Source organism: Dendropsophus ebraccatus, chromosome 10 (genome assembly GCF_027789765.1).
Source record: "Dendropsophus ebraccatus isolate aDenEbr1 chromosome 10, aDenEbr1.pat, whole genome shotgun sequence".
Lineage (NCBI taxonomy): Eukaryota > Metazoa > Chordata > Amphibia > Anura > Hylidae > Dendropsophus > Dendropsophus ebraccatus.
In genome coordinates, this window is record NC_091463.1 from 13,006,980 (window position 1) to 13,022,553 (window position 15,574).

General features: G+C 48.5%; 1 protein-coding gene across 5 annotated transcripts in view; it reads left to right on the forward strand.

Annotated features, from left to right (window-relative positions):
* Positions 1-15,574, forward strand: part of PLXNA3 (plexin A3) — an 84,523-nt gene that overhangs the window by 38,961 nt on the left and 29,988 nt on the right. For all 5 annotated transcript variants that reach the window (XM_069942727.1, XM_069942728.1, XM_069942726.1 and 2 more), the window contains 2 exons: positions 3,712-3,840; positions 6,117-6,217. In XM_069942727.1, coding sequence (XP_069798828.1) covers positions 3,712-3,840; positions 6,117-6,217 — 230 coding nt within the window. The remainder of the gene's footprint in view (positions 1-3,711; positions 3,841-6,116; positions 6,218-15,574) is intronic.

Sequence of the window (15,574 nt, forward strand, 5' to 3'; positions counted from 1 at the left end):
CCTGTCCATTCCAATCTCAGGGGAATCCATCACCAGAACAGCCTTTGCTTCAGTTAGGGCAGCCATAGAATACGTCACCATGGAGCAGCAGTTCCAGACGCGGCCTACAGATAGAGGAGGCGCTGTTTTAAGGGGATGTAATAGAGCCTGACCCTGGACATGGTTCATCCCTCTGTCATCCTTATTTTATGGTGTCTTGTCTGTCCTCCCCGCAGACCACCATGGTTCTCTCTCTCCATCTCTGGTGCCAGGCTTAATATTTCATGCTGATGGATAATACATTACTGGCACGTTGTTATGGATGAAGTGATTGCTTGAGAACAAAACTCTGCACTTAACACTGAGCCTTCAGACAGGAGGATGAGCAGAGACGAGGCAGTGCTGTACGCTGTGCGAAGTAATGTCATGTGCAACAGATGGGCATGGCTCCGGGCATGGGTAGATGCTATAGGTTACACATAGCTTAGGCACTAAGGGCCAGGGCTGCTGAGGACACTCTATATGTCCTGGACACCACAAAGGGCTGGGGCTATTCCTCCTGGCACTGCATGGCGCTGGGGCTATTCCTCCTGGCACTGCATGGCGCTGGGGCTATTCCTCCTGGCACTGCATGGGGCTGGGGCTATTCCTCCTGGCACTGCATGGCGCTGGGGCTATTCCTCCTGGCACTGCATGGGGCTGGGGCTATTCCTCCTGGCACTGCATGGCGCTGGGGCTATTCCTCCTGGCACTGCATGGCGCTGGGGCTATTCCTCCTGGCACTGCATGGCGCTAGGGCTATTCCTCCTGGCACTGCATGGCGCTGGGGCTATTCCTCCTGGCACTGCATGGCGCTGGGGCTATTCCTCCTGGCACTGCATGGCGCTGGGGCTATTCCTCCTGGCACTGCATGGCGCTGGGGCTATTCCTCCTGGCACTGCATGGCGCTGGGGCTATTCCTCCTGGCACTGCATGGCGCTGGGGCTATTCCTCCTGGCACTGCATGGCGCTGGGGCTATTCCTCCTGGCACTGCATGGCGCTGGGGCTATTCCTCCTGGCACTGCATGGCGCTGGAGCTATTCCTCCTGGCACTGCATGGCGCTGGGGCTATTCCTCCTGGCACTGCATGGCGCTGGGGCTATTCCTCCTGGCACTGCATGGCGCTGGGGCTATTCCTCCTGGCACTGCATGGCGCTGGGGCTATTCCTCCTGGCACTGCATGGCGTTGGGGCTATTCCTCCTGGCACTGCATGGCGCTGGGGCTATTCCTCCTGGCACTGCATGGCGCTGGGGCTATTCCTCCTGGCACTGCATGGCGCTGGGGCTATTCCTCCTGGCACTGCATGGCGCTGGGGCTATTGCTCCTGGCACTGCATGGGGCTGGGGCTATTCCTCCTGGCACTGCATGGCGCTGGGGCTATTCCTCCTGGCACTGCATGGGGCTGGGGCTATTCCTCCTGGCACTGCATGAAGCTGGGGCTATTGCTCCTGGCACTGCATGAAGCTGGGGCTATTGCTCCTGGCACTGCATGGGGCTGGGGCTATTCCTCCTGGCACTGCATGGCGCTGGGGCTATTCCTCCTGGCACTGCATGGCGCTGGGGCTATTCCTCCTGGCACTGCATGGCGCTGGAGCTATTCCTCCTGGCACTGCATGGCGCTGGGGCTATTCCTCCTGGCACTGCATGGCGCTGGGGCTATTGCTCCTGGCACTGCATGGGGCTGGGGCTATTCCTCCTGGCACTGCATGGCACTGGGGCTATTCCTCCTGGCACTGCATGGGGCTGGGGCTATTCCTCCTGGCACTGCATGAAGCTGGGGCTATTGCTCCTGGCACTGCATGAAGCTGGGGCTATTGCTCCTGGCACTGCATGGGGCTGGGGCTATTCCTCCTGGCACTGCATGGCGCTGGGGCTATTCCTCCTGGCACTGCATGGCGCTGGGGCTATTCCTCCTGGCACTGCATGGCGCTGGGGCTATTCCTCCTGCCACTGCATGGGGTTTAGATTACTCTGGGAACAGCATGATCCACTACACATTAGCATTGAATGAATGGCCTTGAATTACTCCACCATGCACTGAATGATAATGGGATAACTCTGCCTGGGTACTACATTGTACTGGGATTACTCCACCTGGATATTTCATGACACTGGGATTACTCTATCCCTAGGTATTGCATGGAACTGTGACTGCTCTGCCTGGGTACTTTGTGGGACTAGAGTTACTATACCTGGGTACTGTATAACACTAGGGACAATGTTTTTAAAGTGGTACTGCCCCCTCCTCACTCTTTGTGCTCCACAAGCTTAGATACTGTACAATCCGTATAAACCTTTATGGCCGCACAGTCATCTGGACAAGGAGTGACCAGCCAGGGCTCATTCCATGGTCCATATATACATGGAGTACATGCAGCTGTGAGGGTCCGGCCTGTGTCCGCTTCCCCTCGTGCAGGCGTTGCGAGCAGCTGGACCAGTGCCCTCCGGCTGGGTTTTTTTAGCGAGCACATTCTGAGAATTAGGCTCTAATTGTTTTATAGCAGATGTTGTCGGAGCAGATTTGGAAGGAAGCGGCTCCAACTTGAGTCCCTGACCATGTGATTACAGTGCGCCGCTGATCCTGACACTACAAGCCGCCACACACTCGCATACACTAAGGGTGGTATTACAAGGGCCGAATGGGGCCCGATAATACCTGTAAACGAGCAGCGATCTGCTAGATCGTCGCTCGTTTACTGGACCTATTACACGGCCCGATAATTGTTAAACGAGGGCTGCAGGGACATCGTTACAGATGTCCTTGCAGCCCTTGCTTAACTATATACAATACCTGTCCACGTACCAGGGCTGCTGCTGCGGTCTTCTTCTCCACGGGTCCCACGCCCTCTAACTTCAGAGTGGCCACTCAGCTGACAGGCCGCTCTGAAGCTAGAGCGCGCAGGACCCGGGGAGAAGAAGACCGCAGCAGCAGCCCTGGAACTTGGATAGGTAATGTATATCGTCAGTCGCCGGCCACGCACCGCTATTACACGTAGCGTTGCGCGGTCGGCGCCCAACGAAAATAGGTCCAAACCTATATTAACGATCAGCCGATGATCGTTGTATTTATTACATGGAGCTATAATTGGCCGAATTGGCCCGATTTGGCCGATTTATCGTTCCGTGTAATAGTACCCTAAGGGCCCTATTACACCAACAGATTTTATCTGACAGATTTTTTTTAAGCCAAAGCCAGGATTGTATTTGAAAAGAGGAGAAATCTCAGTCTTTTTCTTTATGACCTGTTCACTGTTTATAGTCTGTTCCTGGTCAGATAGTCTGTGGGTTTATTAGGGCCCTAACATATCGGATGTTCTCAGGAAGGACGCTATGCGTGTATGTTTATCTTCCCTCCCCCCTCGTGTTTGCTCCCCTTCACTTGACTGCAGTCCCATGTAAATCCCCTGTACGTTGTGTTGTGTTTCCGTCTGATTACAATAATCACAAGTCACCCTGAGATCTGGTGTCCACCACTGCCCCTCCCCCATATTGCTGTGTGTGCGCACCCCTGGATCTGTCACAATCTGTTTGCCAGTGATAGAGACTAATGATGTTTGTCTGAGGATTGTAAGGAACGAGGAGACAAACATTTGTAGAAACATTGGGGGGGGGTGTTCGGATACAATGCCCGGTCACACAGAGACTCCAGTGTCCTGCGGCCGCTCACCACAAGTGTTTCTTGCCTTGACAGATTCGCGTAGACAGCCCCGCAGATGCCATCTTGTACGACACAGCCGCCGTGGTGCCAGGAAAACCCATCCTGAGGGACATGGTGTTCAGCCCTGACTGGCAGTCTGTGTACATCCTGAGCGAGAAGCAGGTGAGAGGACCGGGGGGACACCAGAATGGTAACGCTGTGTGACGTCCAATAATAATGGGCCACAATTTCTGTGAGAATTGCTGACTTTGCACCATGACTTATATGCTCTTACAGTAGGGGGCATTCACACGTTCTGTAAACACGGGCGGTGTGCGATCAGAATTCGGAACTCCCAGCAGTATCAATAGTAATTATACCGGGAGCTCCGAAATTGTTTAAAGAGGTACTCTGGCAAAAATATTTTTCTTTCAGATCTGGTTTAAGAAAGGATTTATATAGATTTGTAATTTATGTCTATTTAAAAATCCAGTCTTCCAGTACTTATGAGCTGTTGTATGTCCTGGAGGAAGTGGTGTATTCTCTCCAGTCTGACACAGTGCTCTCTGCTGCCACCTCTGTCCATGTCAGGAACTGTCCAGAGCAGGAGAGGTTTTCTATGGGGATTTGCTGCTGCTCTGGCCAGTTTCTGACATTATTAGAGGTGGCAGCAGAGAGCACTGTGTCAGACTGAAAATAATACACCACTTCCTGCAGGACTTACAGCAGCAGATAAGTACTGGAAGACTGGAGATTTTAAAATGACAAATCTATATCACTTTCTGCAACCAGATCATTTGAAAGAAAAAGATTTTCACCGGAGTACTCCTTTAAATCTTCTCGCTGTGTTGCGCAAAGATTTAAACAGTTTCGTAAATCCCAGCATCATTATGAATGATGATGCCAGGAGCTCCAAACACTGTCTGTAGCACATCACCCGTATTTACGAACCATGCAGGGAACCTCTCAATGCTCAGTCAGCCTACATTAGTCTCCCCTATCCCCACATGCAAATGCACACTCGGCTTGACTGAGGACTGGGGAAACAAGAGGACTGGGCATGCTGAAATCCAATGTGCCCAATTATTCTCCCCTTTGCCGGGAGGGGGAGGGGGGGATCAACTGGCTTACTAACTAGGACAGAATTATATAATAAGTTTATGCTGCCAGAATGATCCTCCTGTAAACGGCTCCGCCAATGCATGCCGTGCTTATAGAGTATAGTGCCAAAAACTGGGACTGTCTGAGCGGAGCATGTGCAGAACAGATGCACCACGCAGGGCTATGCAGGGATCAGAGGTGACAGATGAAGCCATCTGCACGTGTGCGACCACCTACTGTAAGAAACGGTGGACGTTACTGCCGGTAACGGAATTCTAAACTAATAAGCGGCATGTAACTTATGATAGAGACATTTCCTAAAGTTGAAATTAATGAGATAATTTATCCTATGATATCATGTCTGGAACATTGACGGCTGTCAAAGCTAGAAGAAAACCTGCCATAGACTGCAATTCTGATTATTACTAAGGACAGTATAATGGATGCTCTCTTCTTAAAGTGACTGTACCACCAGGCCAAGGCTGAAGCACTGTAAGCGGGCTGACCCACCCCCAGTGGGAAGAAACCCCAGCCCCTTCATGACGGTACTCCATTAGAATCAATGGAACCCTATCATAGAGGGGCTAGGGTTGCCTCCCACTAAGGGTGGGTCGGACCGCCTCCAGTGCTTTTTTTATTTTATTTTTTTCAAGTAAACTGGTTTCAATAAGTTGTATAGATTTGTAATTTATTTCTATTTAAAAATCTCCAGTCTTCCAGTACTTATCATCTGCTGTATGTCCTGCAGGAAGTGGTGTAGTCTTTTCAGTCTGACACAATGCTCTCTGCTGCCACCACTGTCCATGTCAGGAACTGTCCAGACTGTCCATAAGTTTTCAATAGGGATTTGCTACTGCTCTGGATAGTTGGCAGCAGAGAGCACTGTGTCAGACTGGAAAGAATACACCACTTCCTGCAGGACATACAGCAGCTGATAAGTACTGGAAGACTGGAGATTTTTAAATAGAAGTAGATTACAAATCTGTGTAACTTTTTTGTTGCTGGAGTACCCCTTTAGGAGTCTTGTAGTTGGTCCTATTTTTGATCCCAGAGCGAGCGGGTTCTTCTTAATCTTTTTCACAAAACTAGATATCCATTTAGTCAGCTCCTCCTGCTTTATATCATGCTGCTTGCATGTTCAATGTAATGGGTTCCCTTTAAATAGTACCGGGCGTAGATTGGGCTCTAGTTTACAGGCTGGTAATACCAAAAGTTACCATGTGATATCTTTAGACCAATGGTCTACAACGTGCAGCCCTCTAGCTGTCTAGGCATGATGGGAATTGTAGTTTTGCAACAGCTGGAGGGCCGCAGGGAGTGGTATAATTTAGGCTAATGACCATTTGGCCTTATTACAGGTCAGCCGCGTTCCTGTGGAAAGCTGCCAGAGGTATAACACCTGTGGAGAGTGTCTGGGCTCCGGAGACCCTCATTGTGGCTGGTGTGTACTACATAGCAGGTAAGACCATCTGTATACCATTCATGATGTATTTGGTGTCTCCATAACAACACAAGCCCTGTTATCCTATCAGTAGTGCAGCCTCAGGCTTTGGGGCCTATAACTGTAAGATCTATAAATCCGGTCACGCCTCCCGCAGACCACTTAGAATATGAATGAGTAAAGAATAAATGATTTCCCGGTGAAGTATTCGGCGTATTCGCTGCCACCGCCGTCTCTGTAGATTTGTTTTCCTCTCTGCTTATGCACATTCACAGATAATAGTTTACAAGAGATCCGCTAATGCACGACTTAATTTATGAAAATATGTTGTCTTGGCTCCGCCGGCTGACTTTACCAGAGAGCCAAGACTCCACATTTTCATAAACGGAACGCCATCCTAGACAATATGTTGTCTTTTTCCCTTCCCCTAAGTAACACATTCTGTTAATGGATTGTCGCTTCTGTAAAAAAAAAAAAAAATTTCCCCCTCCAACTTCTGCCGTGAAAGAAGATGATTGTTCAGTTGCTTGGCAATCTGGATGATTAGTTGTGACATAGAAATTCAGAAGGGGGGAAAAAGTAAACAAGCCGGTTTTGTGCGCAGCGTGATTGCGTTCGAGGGCTCCTACATTTCACGTTTGGAAGATTGCTGTTTATTTAAATGAGACACATTTCATTACACGCTTCGCTTTGTCACGCCACTTTTTTGGGGGGGGCGTTAATCAATCCATTTGAATAGGTGGATTTGTGATCTTATATATGATATTGGAAACTTTTTATGTTGTTTTTACGTGCGTATGGTAAAAAAAACTGTTTGTAAAACAAAAAAAACTGCCCATTTAAGAAAAACATCATAAGGGTTAAAGCAAATGTATTACCAGGTAGATCGTATTGTGTTTTTTACACGAACAGTCTATTACCAAGCATCGGCCTGGCATGAAGCACTGGGGTTGCCCGCCGGCCGCCAGTGTGACCAGACCCCCTTCCCTATATTAGAATGAATGGAGCTGTGTCACAGAGGGGAGATCGTCACACTGGGGGCCAGCAGTGGGCCCGTCCCAGTGCTTCATGCCAGGCCGATGCTAGGAAACCGGGCAGCAGTTAAAAAAAAAAAAAAAAAAAAAAAGGACTGTGGCACCGGCATCGAGGCACCAGCCTGTCCATGTAAAAAACACAAAGCTAGTACTAGTTTGCACAAAAAAAACCCTCCCCTTTAAAGGGGTTATCCAGTGCTGCAAAAACATAGTCACTTTCTTCCAGAGACAGCACCACTCTTGTCTCCAATATGGGTGCAGGTTTTGCAACTGTTCCATTGAAGTGAATAGAGCTTAATTGCAAACCACATCTGAACTGAAGACAAGAGTGTTGCTGTCTCTAGAAGAAAGTGGCTGCGTTTTTGGAGCACTGGATAACCCCATTAAAGGGAGTTTTTAGTCCAAACTAGTATCTGGGTTAAAAATTCAGTGCTGCTCTGGTTTACATTGATCATGCGATCCTGCAGCCAGTCACATGAAATGTCCCATACATAAGGGACTAACGGGAAGCAAGAGCTGATCTCTGTGATCGGTGTTTGTTTGCTGATCCTTTTTAAGGGTAAATCAGTTGTGTGGCTGGGTTGTTGATGTGGCACATTTAATGCCGGTGTGGTGCTGCTGTTCACCACTTCCTGGTCCACTCTTGATACATTGGTTAAGACGGGTCACTGTCGCTGTGATTGGTTGAGCAGGCATTTCCTGTTTGACAAGGTTGGACCAGGAAATCGAGATCAGTGGAGACCTGGAACAGCAGAGTATCAGGGAGGAAAGGAGTAAGACTATGTTCAGTGTGAACAGTCCAATTAATATCCATGGGCACTAAATTTGTCTCTAGTTGTCAATCCGCAATGACAGACAGAACTACAGAACGTGTGAATGTAGCCTAACACGCTTCATTTTTTTTCATTCATTTTACCCCTTTAACAGATTTATCATCACTTTAGGCAGAAAATTGCGCAATTCTTTAGATGTCGCCTTTACATTCAGGACGGGGTTAGTTGGAAGGAAAGATCTGTCAGGGTTCCTGGATGGTAAAAATGTTGGAATTGCTGTGTTACCGAACCGAGGAATTATGGGACTGATCAACACGATTAATAGTTAATGGGGTGAGAAATGTCCATATGCTCCGGCAGGCGGCTGCTTCGCAGCTGTTGTGCAGGGCCTGCTGAGACTTCTAGTTCTCCAGCAGTCAGAAAGTTGCATAAAGAAACTGTTTTAAAAAATAAAATGTTAAAACCCCTGTTCTCCGGGTGTGTGGCAGAGTCGGTCGCAGAGATAGCACTGCCGGGAGAGGAGCAGGATTGATGTGCGTGTCTGCTTCTCTCCTTCCTGGCTGGGATTTAACAAGGAGGAAGTATTGTGTTCCCCCTCCCCCCACCCCCGATGGATTTAGCAGTTGTGTGTTCCCAGGTGAGGAGAGAGATTCTCCAGACCAGTCCGGCACACATCCCACATAGCACAGCTCAACCTTAACCCTATGTGGCCCTGGATAATGGCAGCTCAGGTGTACGCAGCAACACGGGCGGTCTGCTCTCCCTCCATAATAAGATGATTTTCTCAGCACCCATGAGTTCCCCTCCCCCTGACCACACAATCCCCTCTCACTTTACAGCCATCATTATTACCTCATTAACCAGACTGGAATGCCCCCCACCCATTCAGACCTTCCCCCCCACTACCCCATCGGCCCCTGGTATCTAGATTATAGCTGGCCTGGAATGCTCATGCGGGCTGTAAATCTGCAGCTGTTGCAGTGTGACTGGCAGCGCCTGATGAGATTTGTAGTCCTCCGGCACTCGTATAGTGCACATATTTATGTAGGCTTTACGGGAGCAGCCTGGCATTGAGCACTGATTCACTGTCTGCAACCCCCACGCCTAATTCCCTACTTCCTCCATTCCCTCCATGGTAAGCATGGCACAGATATTGAACATATCTTTCCCCCCAGTCGTTTTTCTTTTATGTGCAAGCCCAAAACACGCAAACAATATCCCACCCACCAAGCGGCAGCCCCCACCCCATCCTGTCATATACTTGGCCCCAATCCCCCACATCTGCCCTAGGCAATGCCAGGGATTCTTGTAGTGGCGTAAACAAGTACAAGGGCCTGGCGGGGTCATTACACCTGCTCTCTGCGCCAGGCCATTTCATCAAGAGCTTGTCAATGCCACGCAGCCTTCTCTCATGTCACTCGCATCTCGAAGAGGTGGGGAAGAGACCGCTGTTTGATGTCTTTTTACGAGACACTCGGGCTGTCTGCTCTGGGCCAAGTCTGATTTTCAAAGAATGCTTTTAAAAAGAGGACAGCTGGCGAAGAGAGCGGGGGTCCCAGGGAAATGGCTGGGGCGGCAGTCTCTGGGGGACGGTAGATTTAATGCACCAGAATGTAGGGTCTGTATGAGCTCGCTCCCCCCGGGGATGGTCTTCTGAATCCTGTAGACAATGTCATGGATACAGAATACATCCAGATGAGGAGGATTCTGCCAAACACAATTTGTAGTAGCCATATATACAATCCTTTATGGCGCAGTACCCCCCACACCGTATACTGTGTGCTGAGGAGATCTCACAATATGCCAGGAAATCCTCCTGCTATGTCCATTATGAATCAGTGTTTGGCACCTGTTTGTTGGGAGATGTTGGTTTCCATTGGCATTATTTTCTGATATACTGTACCATATACCATGATGGTGAGGTCACTGTACCCTCCGTCTCCTATCCCGCTAATGCTGCAGATCTGTCAGTGTCTCTTCCCCCCCCCCCCCCCCCCCCCTCACTTTTCCATCCCTCAGATGTGCCGCTGTGACGAGGGTCTGGATTATCAGCCAGCTCCACACTTCTAATCCTATTAGGAGGGGCACAAATCCTGTTTGGAGAAGCCTGATCCAGGGGATGTGCTCAGTATGTGACCGGGGAGGGTCTGCACACACAGCTGTGCCACAATCTCCCCTGAAGGCTATCCTCACCATCCTCGCCACGCGTCCTCCTGCTTCACTTTCTGCTGCCGAGTAATCCCACATTTCTCACCGCACCCTGCTCCTTGTGGAGGCCATTGCCTTGTATCGCACACCAGATCATGGTCCAGGCTCCCCATACAACAATGCTTCCTTTGTAGGGCATAGGGGTGACCTGGGGGCCTGCATAGATGTGAGGGGGGTCTCTGCCCACTGCACTTGTATTGTGTATAGTGCATTGTGTACAGCACAAGCCTCTCTCTCCCATGTTTGCCTCACACAGCAAAATGTAGATTTTTCTTGCAAATGTAATTTTTTTTCATCCCTTTATGCTATTCATGTTCTCCCATGGTACATCTCTCAGCAGTTCATTGTTCAGGATTATTATCCACTTCCATATAGACACGAGTCCCAGCCCAACCGCGGGTCTAGAGACCCAAACTGCAACCATCATAGTAATCTGTGCCGTCAGTCCGGGTCATCTACACAATGGTCAGTGGGGGACTGGTCAAGTGGAAAGCTGTGGGAGCCTATCAGTCATACCCAGCTATCCAACACTAGTGCATCTATCAACTCTAATTGGGTTTTGGTTGTATGACAGTTTACTATATGACGGCACAACCCACATGAAAGCCATTTGGTGGTTGTATTAACACCTCTATTTTTTGGAGGGTTCGCATACTGTATATGTCAGCTTAGGCTCCCATTGTGATGTTTAAGTTGGTAGCTCTTTTGTCTCATCATCATTCCCTCATTAGGACACCCCCTCGGCTTCTTCCTGCCACTTCCCTTGTGTGCCCTCTGTCATCAGCGCCATTCTTCCCGGGCACATGACAGGTTCCTGTGTGTGGGGCCAGAGTGATTGTGCGCTCACAAGTGATGATGTCCCTGTCACCTCCTGGAAGAGCTGGATGTGTGTTTGTGAGCCGTACAGTGGCAGGCAGCGGTGTGACAGCCTCTCTGCATCCAGCCTGGCGCTGCCGGGCACTTTTTCGACATCTCCTGATTTTTTTTTTTCTGCTGAAATGTCAAAGCTTTCTGTGACTGCGGCTCCGACTCTAATGAGCCCCCCCCCCCCATAGCCCTGGCTCTCAGTAGTACTCCCATCTTCAAACAGCGGCTTCCGAGTCTGACATTAACTCCTTGTACACAGGATTGTGAGTCCTATATGAGAACTATACCATCTAATATGAACTCTGAGAATAGACCATAATACATCTACTATGCAGTGGCGTCCTTATCATCAGCGCTATAGTTGTTGCGTACAAAAAAGACCAATTTAGATGGTTTTCTGGCCCCTTGACGTAACATGACCGAGTGTGACAGATCCTGACTGAAGGCAGATATCTGTCAGATTTTTTTTATATTGTCCATACATAGAAGCCCAGAACTATAGATTGTGGCACGTATCTATCGCCATTTTGTCATTGTGGCTTGCGGCACTGCCATCCAAGATGACGACCTTCATTAGGCATCCGAAATCCATAATGTACACAACTTCTCCCTAGAATCGGCCAAACATGCTGCTGTTTCACAAGGTTTGTGTAAGATAAGAAGCTGCCAGCACCTCAGGCGCTGTTTGTTTCGTCATAAACAAAGAGTTAATATCCAAGTCACACAAGAGGGCCAAACATTGCTTGTTTGTTTTTTTTTAATTTTTACAGCATGCCCAGCATTTTAGTTCTGTGTTGTTGTCTAGTTTTCTGCTTGTTAGATGGGTTCTGTGACAACTGGAGTCTCAGGACCCCCAGCGATCAGCCTGGCAATAAGTGTTCAATGTTCCTGCAGTGCCACCACTGGAGATATTACGTATTACACAATTCAGTGGGATGTGTGTGTAAGGCCGGACAGGAGAGGTCCTCCAAAGCCAAACGCTCTTTGTAGTTGATCTCCACAGATCCAGATGAGGGGGCTTTTTTTATCCATAAATCATTCGCATATGTCAGGAACGCTTTAAGTAAATCTCACTTTGGTGCCAATTCTGGAACCGTTTGTCGGCATTTCAATGATTCCTTATGGGAAAATTTGCTTTGGTTTAAGAGTGGTTTTGGATTACAAGCACGGTCCCTGAACGAATTATGCTCGTACCACTGTCTGTGTGTGTGTGTGTGTGTGTGTGTATATGTATATAATATACATATATACACACACACACACATACAGTGTAGGAGATTTAGAAGGGTTATTGTTTTGTCACCTCCTTGAACCAAAGATTTATGGATTTCTTCAGATTTTTGTTCTTTTCCTGGGCAGCCATGTGTTTTCTCTCTCCTGACCGAGGGGGCCACGTATAACATCCAGGGCGAATAGAAACAGTGAGATGCTGGGTCGTAGCCGTCATCACACCCCCTTTTTTGGCATCTCTCATCCTTATAACAGGTGTTCCTAGTCGTCCAGCCGCTGCTCTCAACACTACAGCTGTCGAGTTTGGAGATTCCAGCTTCTCCTGCCATCACTGGACACACGGCCATGGCGGAAATATGCAAAAACCTCTCCTGATTGCCTGTCATCTGGAGAACATCACGCTCTGGGGTTTGGCCAAGTGGTTGGGGTTGTTGACTATATATTCAGAATATGGGGGCGCCCCAACACGTGTCTCTGCTTTACACAGTGCTTCACAGTTTGGTTGCTTTGCCAGTACTTAGCTGTAAGTTTTATTGAGTTCTTTTCGGCTTTTTTCCCATCCGGAGCTGCTTGGAACAGACTAAAGTTCATATACACCCCACCAGCTCACCCCACCATGTGGCTCTACAGTTGAGATCCAGCACGTGATGGGAACATGATGGGAATTGTAGTTTTGCAACATCTGGAGGGCCACAGGTTCTCCATCCCTGCTTTATATCATTGTTCCCTAACCTGTGGCTTTAGAGCTAAACTACAACTCCCATAATAGCTTTGCAGCCAAAATATAGCTCTACAGTGCTTTTCCTCAACCTGTACCTCTCCAGCTGTTACAAACTACAACCCCCATTATGTCTTGACAATCATAATGTTGCTATGTGTGATTGATCCCCAGCCTGTCACTCTTTAGATGTTGCAAAACTACAACGCCTATCATGCCATGACAGTTATCGTATTGCTCAATGGCACTGTTCCTTAAACTGTGGCTTTAGCTGTGCAATTATAATTCCCATCATGCATTGACAGCTATAATTTTACTCTATGGCACTTCTCCTCAACCTGTGGCACATCAGATGTTGCAAAACTACAACTCCCATCATACCCTGTTAGTCATAATATTGCTTTATGGCTTCCCAGAGCCACAGGTTGATCAACAGTGCCGTAATACCATATTAAGACTATCAAGGCATGATGGGAGTTGTAGTGTTGCAACAACTGGAAAGCCTCAGGTTGGGGAACAAAGCCGAAAAAGCAATATTATGGCTATTAACATTGGAATTGTAGTATTGCAACAGTTGGGGATCACTGCTCCAAACGCTCAGTCCCTCTATACATATGTCATCTCTGCTGCCAGCTCCAGCAGCGGCATGGTGGGCAGCTGTTACCCCACCCACGAAACAATCCGCCTGGTATCAACGCCAACCACAAGAGCAGTCAAGCCTCGCCTTTGATGTTCTCGCCACTAAGCTTCGAATTTTCTTAATCTTTGGCGTGAAACCTGATCCTGGAGCTGGAGGAATCTCCATCACATCCCTATTATTTTATATATATATTTTTTTCCCTCTGGCTGTCGGTATAATTCACAGTAAGATGAAGTGTATCCCACTCCAGAGGTCAAATCTCTTAATGGCCGGGCTGCCTATCCTGATAATTATATTGTGTCCTCATCTCTTGTATTAAACAGCCAGGCTCTTAATATAATAGTAAATCTTCTGCCCCCTCCTTTCACACCCAGGCACGCTGCCCACAAGACAACCCCGCCTGTCAGCACCCTCCTTCCCTCCTCCCTGTCAGCACTTTGGCCTTATTGCCCTGGTGCCCCCCCTTATGCTGGTGATTAAAGCAGTTGCGTAGACTAGCCATGACCCCGCACAGTCCGCCTGTAATATATGACTATGGCTTTTTTTTTTTTTTTTTCTTGCATCCATTCTTCCTCCAGGGAGCAGGAAATGCACTGAACAATAGGGCTATGTGGGAGATCATTGAGTCTGGACAGATCCAGGGGTCGCACAATGCCATCCTATTAGAATATGTAGGATGCGGCACACTAATAAACTACTTTATACACAGAGCCCTTCCGGTCATTGGCACTGAGGACAATAAATTGCGAACATCGGGGGCCCCTGAGATTAGAGATTGGCCTATTATGCTGGAACGGAGGCCGGCTGTTCACGGAGCCCTCTGCACCGCCACCCGCCATGACTGTGCCCTTGTCTTTTGTTCGCTGTGAACCGTGCCAGGGCGAAGTTTAATAGCCGGTCAATGCACAGGGGACTCATGGAGGAGTCTTTGTACAATAAGACCATAAAACGGCATTTATAACGTTTAATGGTACCCCAAACGTTCTATAAGCCGCTGGACCTTTGGGAAAACTGGCCATAAATAGGTCACATGACTCCAGTAACCACACCCCTTCTTTTACATCAGTCTCTAATTTATAGGAGGTGCTATATAAATACCAGAACTAGGCCTCATGGACAAAGTACGTCTCCATGGCAACCATTTAATTTAGATCTGGTTTCCATAAAAGGTCCCAGGCCCCAGTGTGAAAGTTTTAACAGGGGCCACATCCTCTCTGTGCTGTGTATCATACAGATGGCACCTAAAGTACCAGGGCAAAGAGGGTCCATACTTTTAAAGGAGCAAATAAAGGGACATTTTGTACCTTATACTGGTGCATGGCCTCCCTCCTAATATTGTGTACCTCCCCATGATGCTCTTACCTGTCCTACAAGATAGCAACCTAGATGGTGCTTGTGGTCGTCGTTGATGGTGACTGGATTGATACATAGGGTGAGAGCTGCCCACCATACCACTGTTGTAGCTGGCATCAGAGATTAAATATCTATAAAGGCACTGAGCGGTTTGAGCAGTGTTCTCAAACCTCCATCGGAAAACTGCGATACTCATACAGGGAGTTGTACGTCTGCAACTGCTGGGGAGCCACAGGTTGTAAAATAGGGCCATAGAGCGGTATAGCTGTCCAGGTATGATGGGAGTTGTAGTTTACCCTCTTTGTTGAGCGTACACTGCTCTCAACGCTCAGTCCATTCCTGTTCTATAGCTGTGGGGTGCTGCCTCCATTGATCACACTTGTTTTCCAGCACATCCTGGTTTAAATAGGGGATACGTGTCACAGTAACATGCACATGATGATAGGGGGTACATCCGCTGCCATCGGGGCGGGGGTCCCTTGGTGTGTACAATGGTCAGTTATAGCCCTATTCCACGGAACGATTATCGTTCATAAACTCGCTCCAACGACT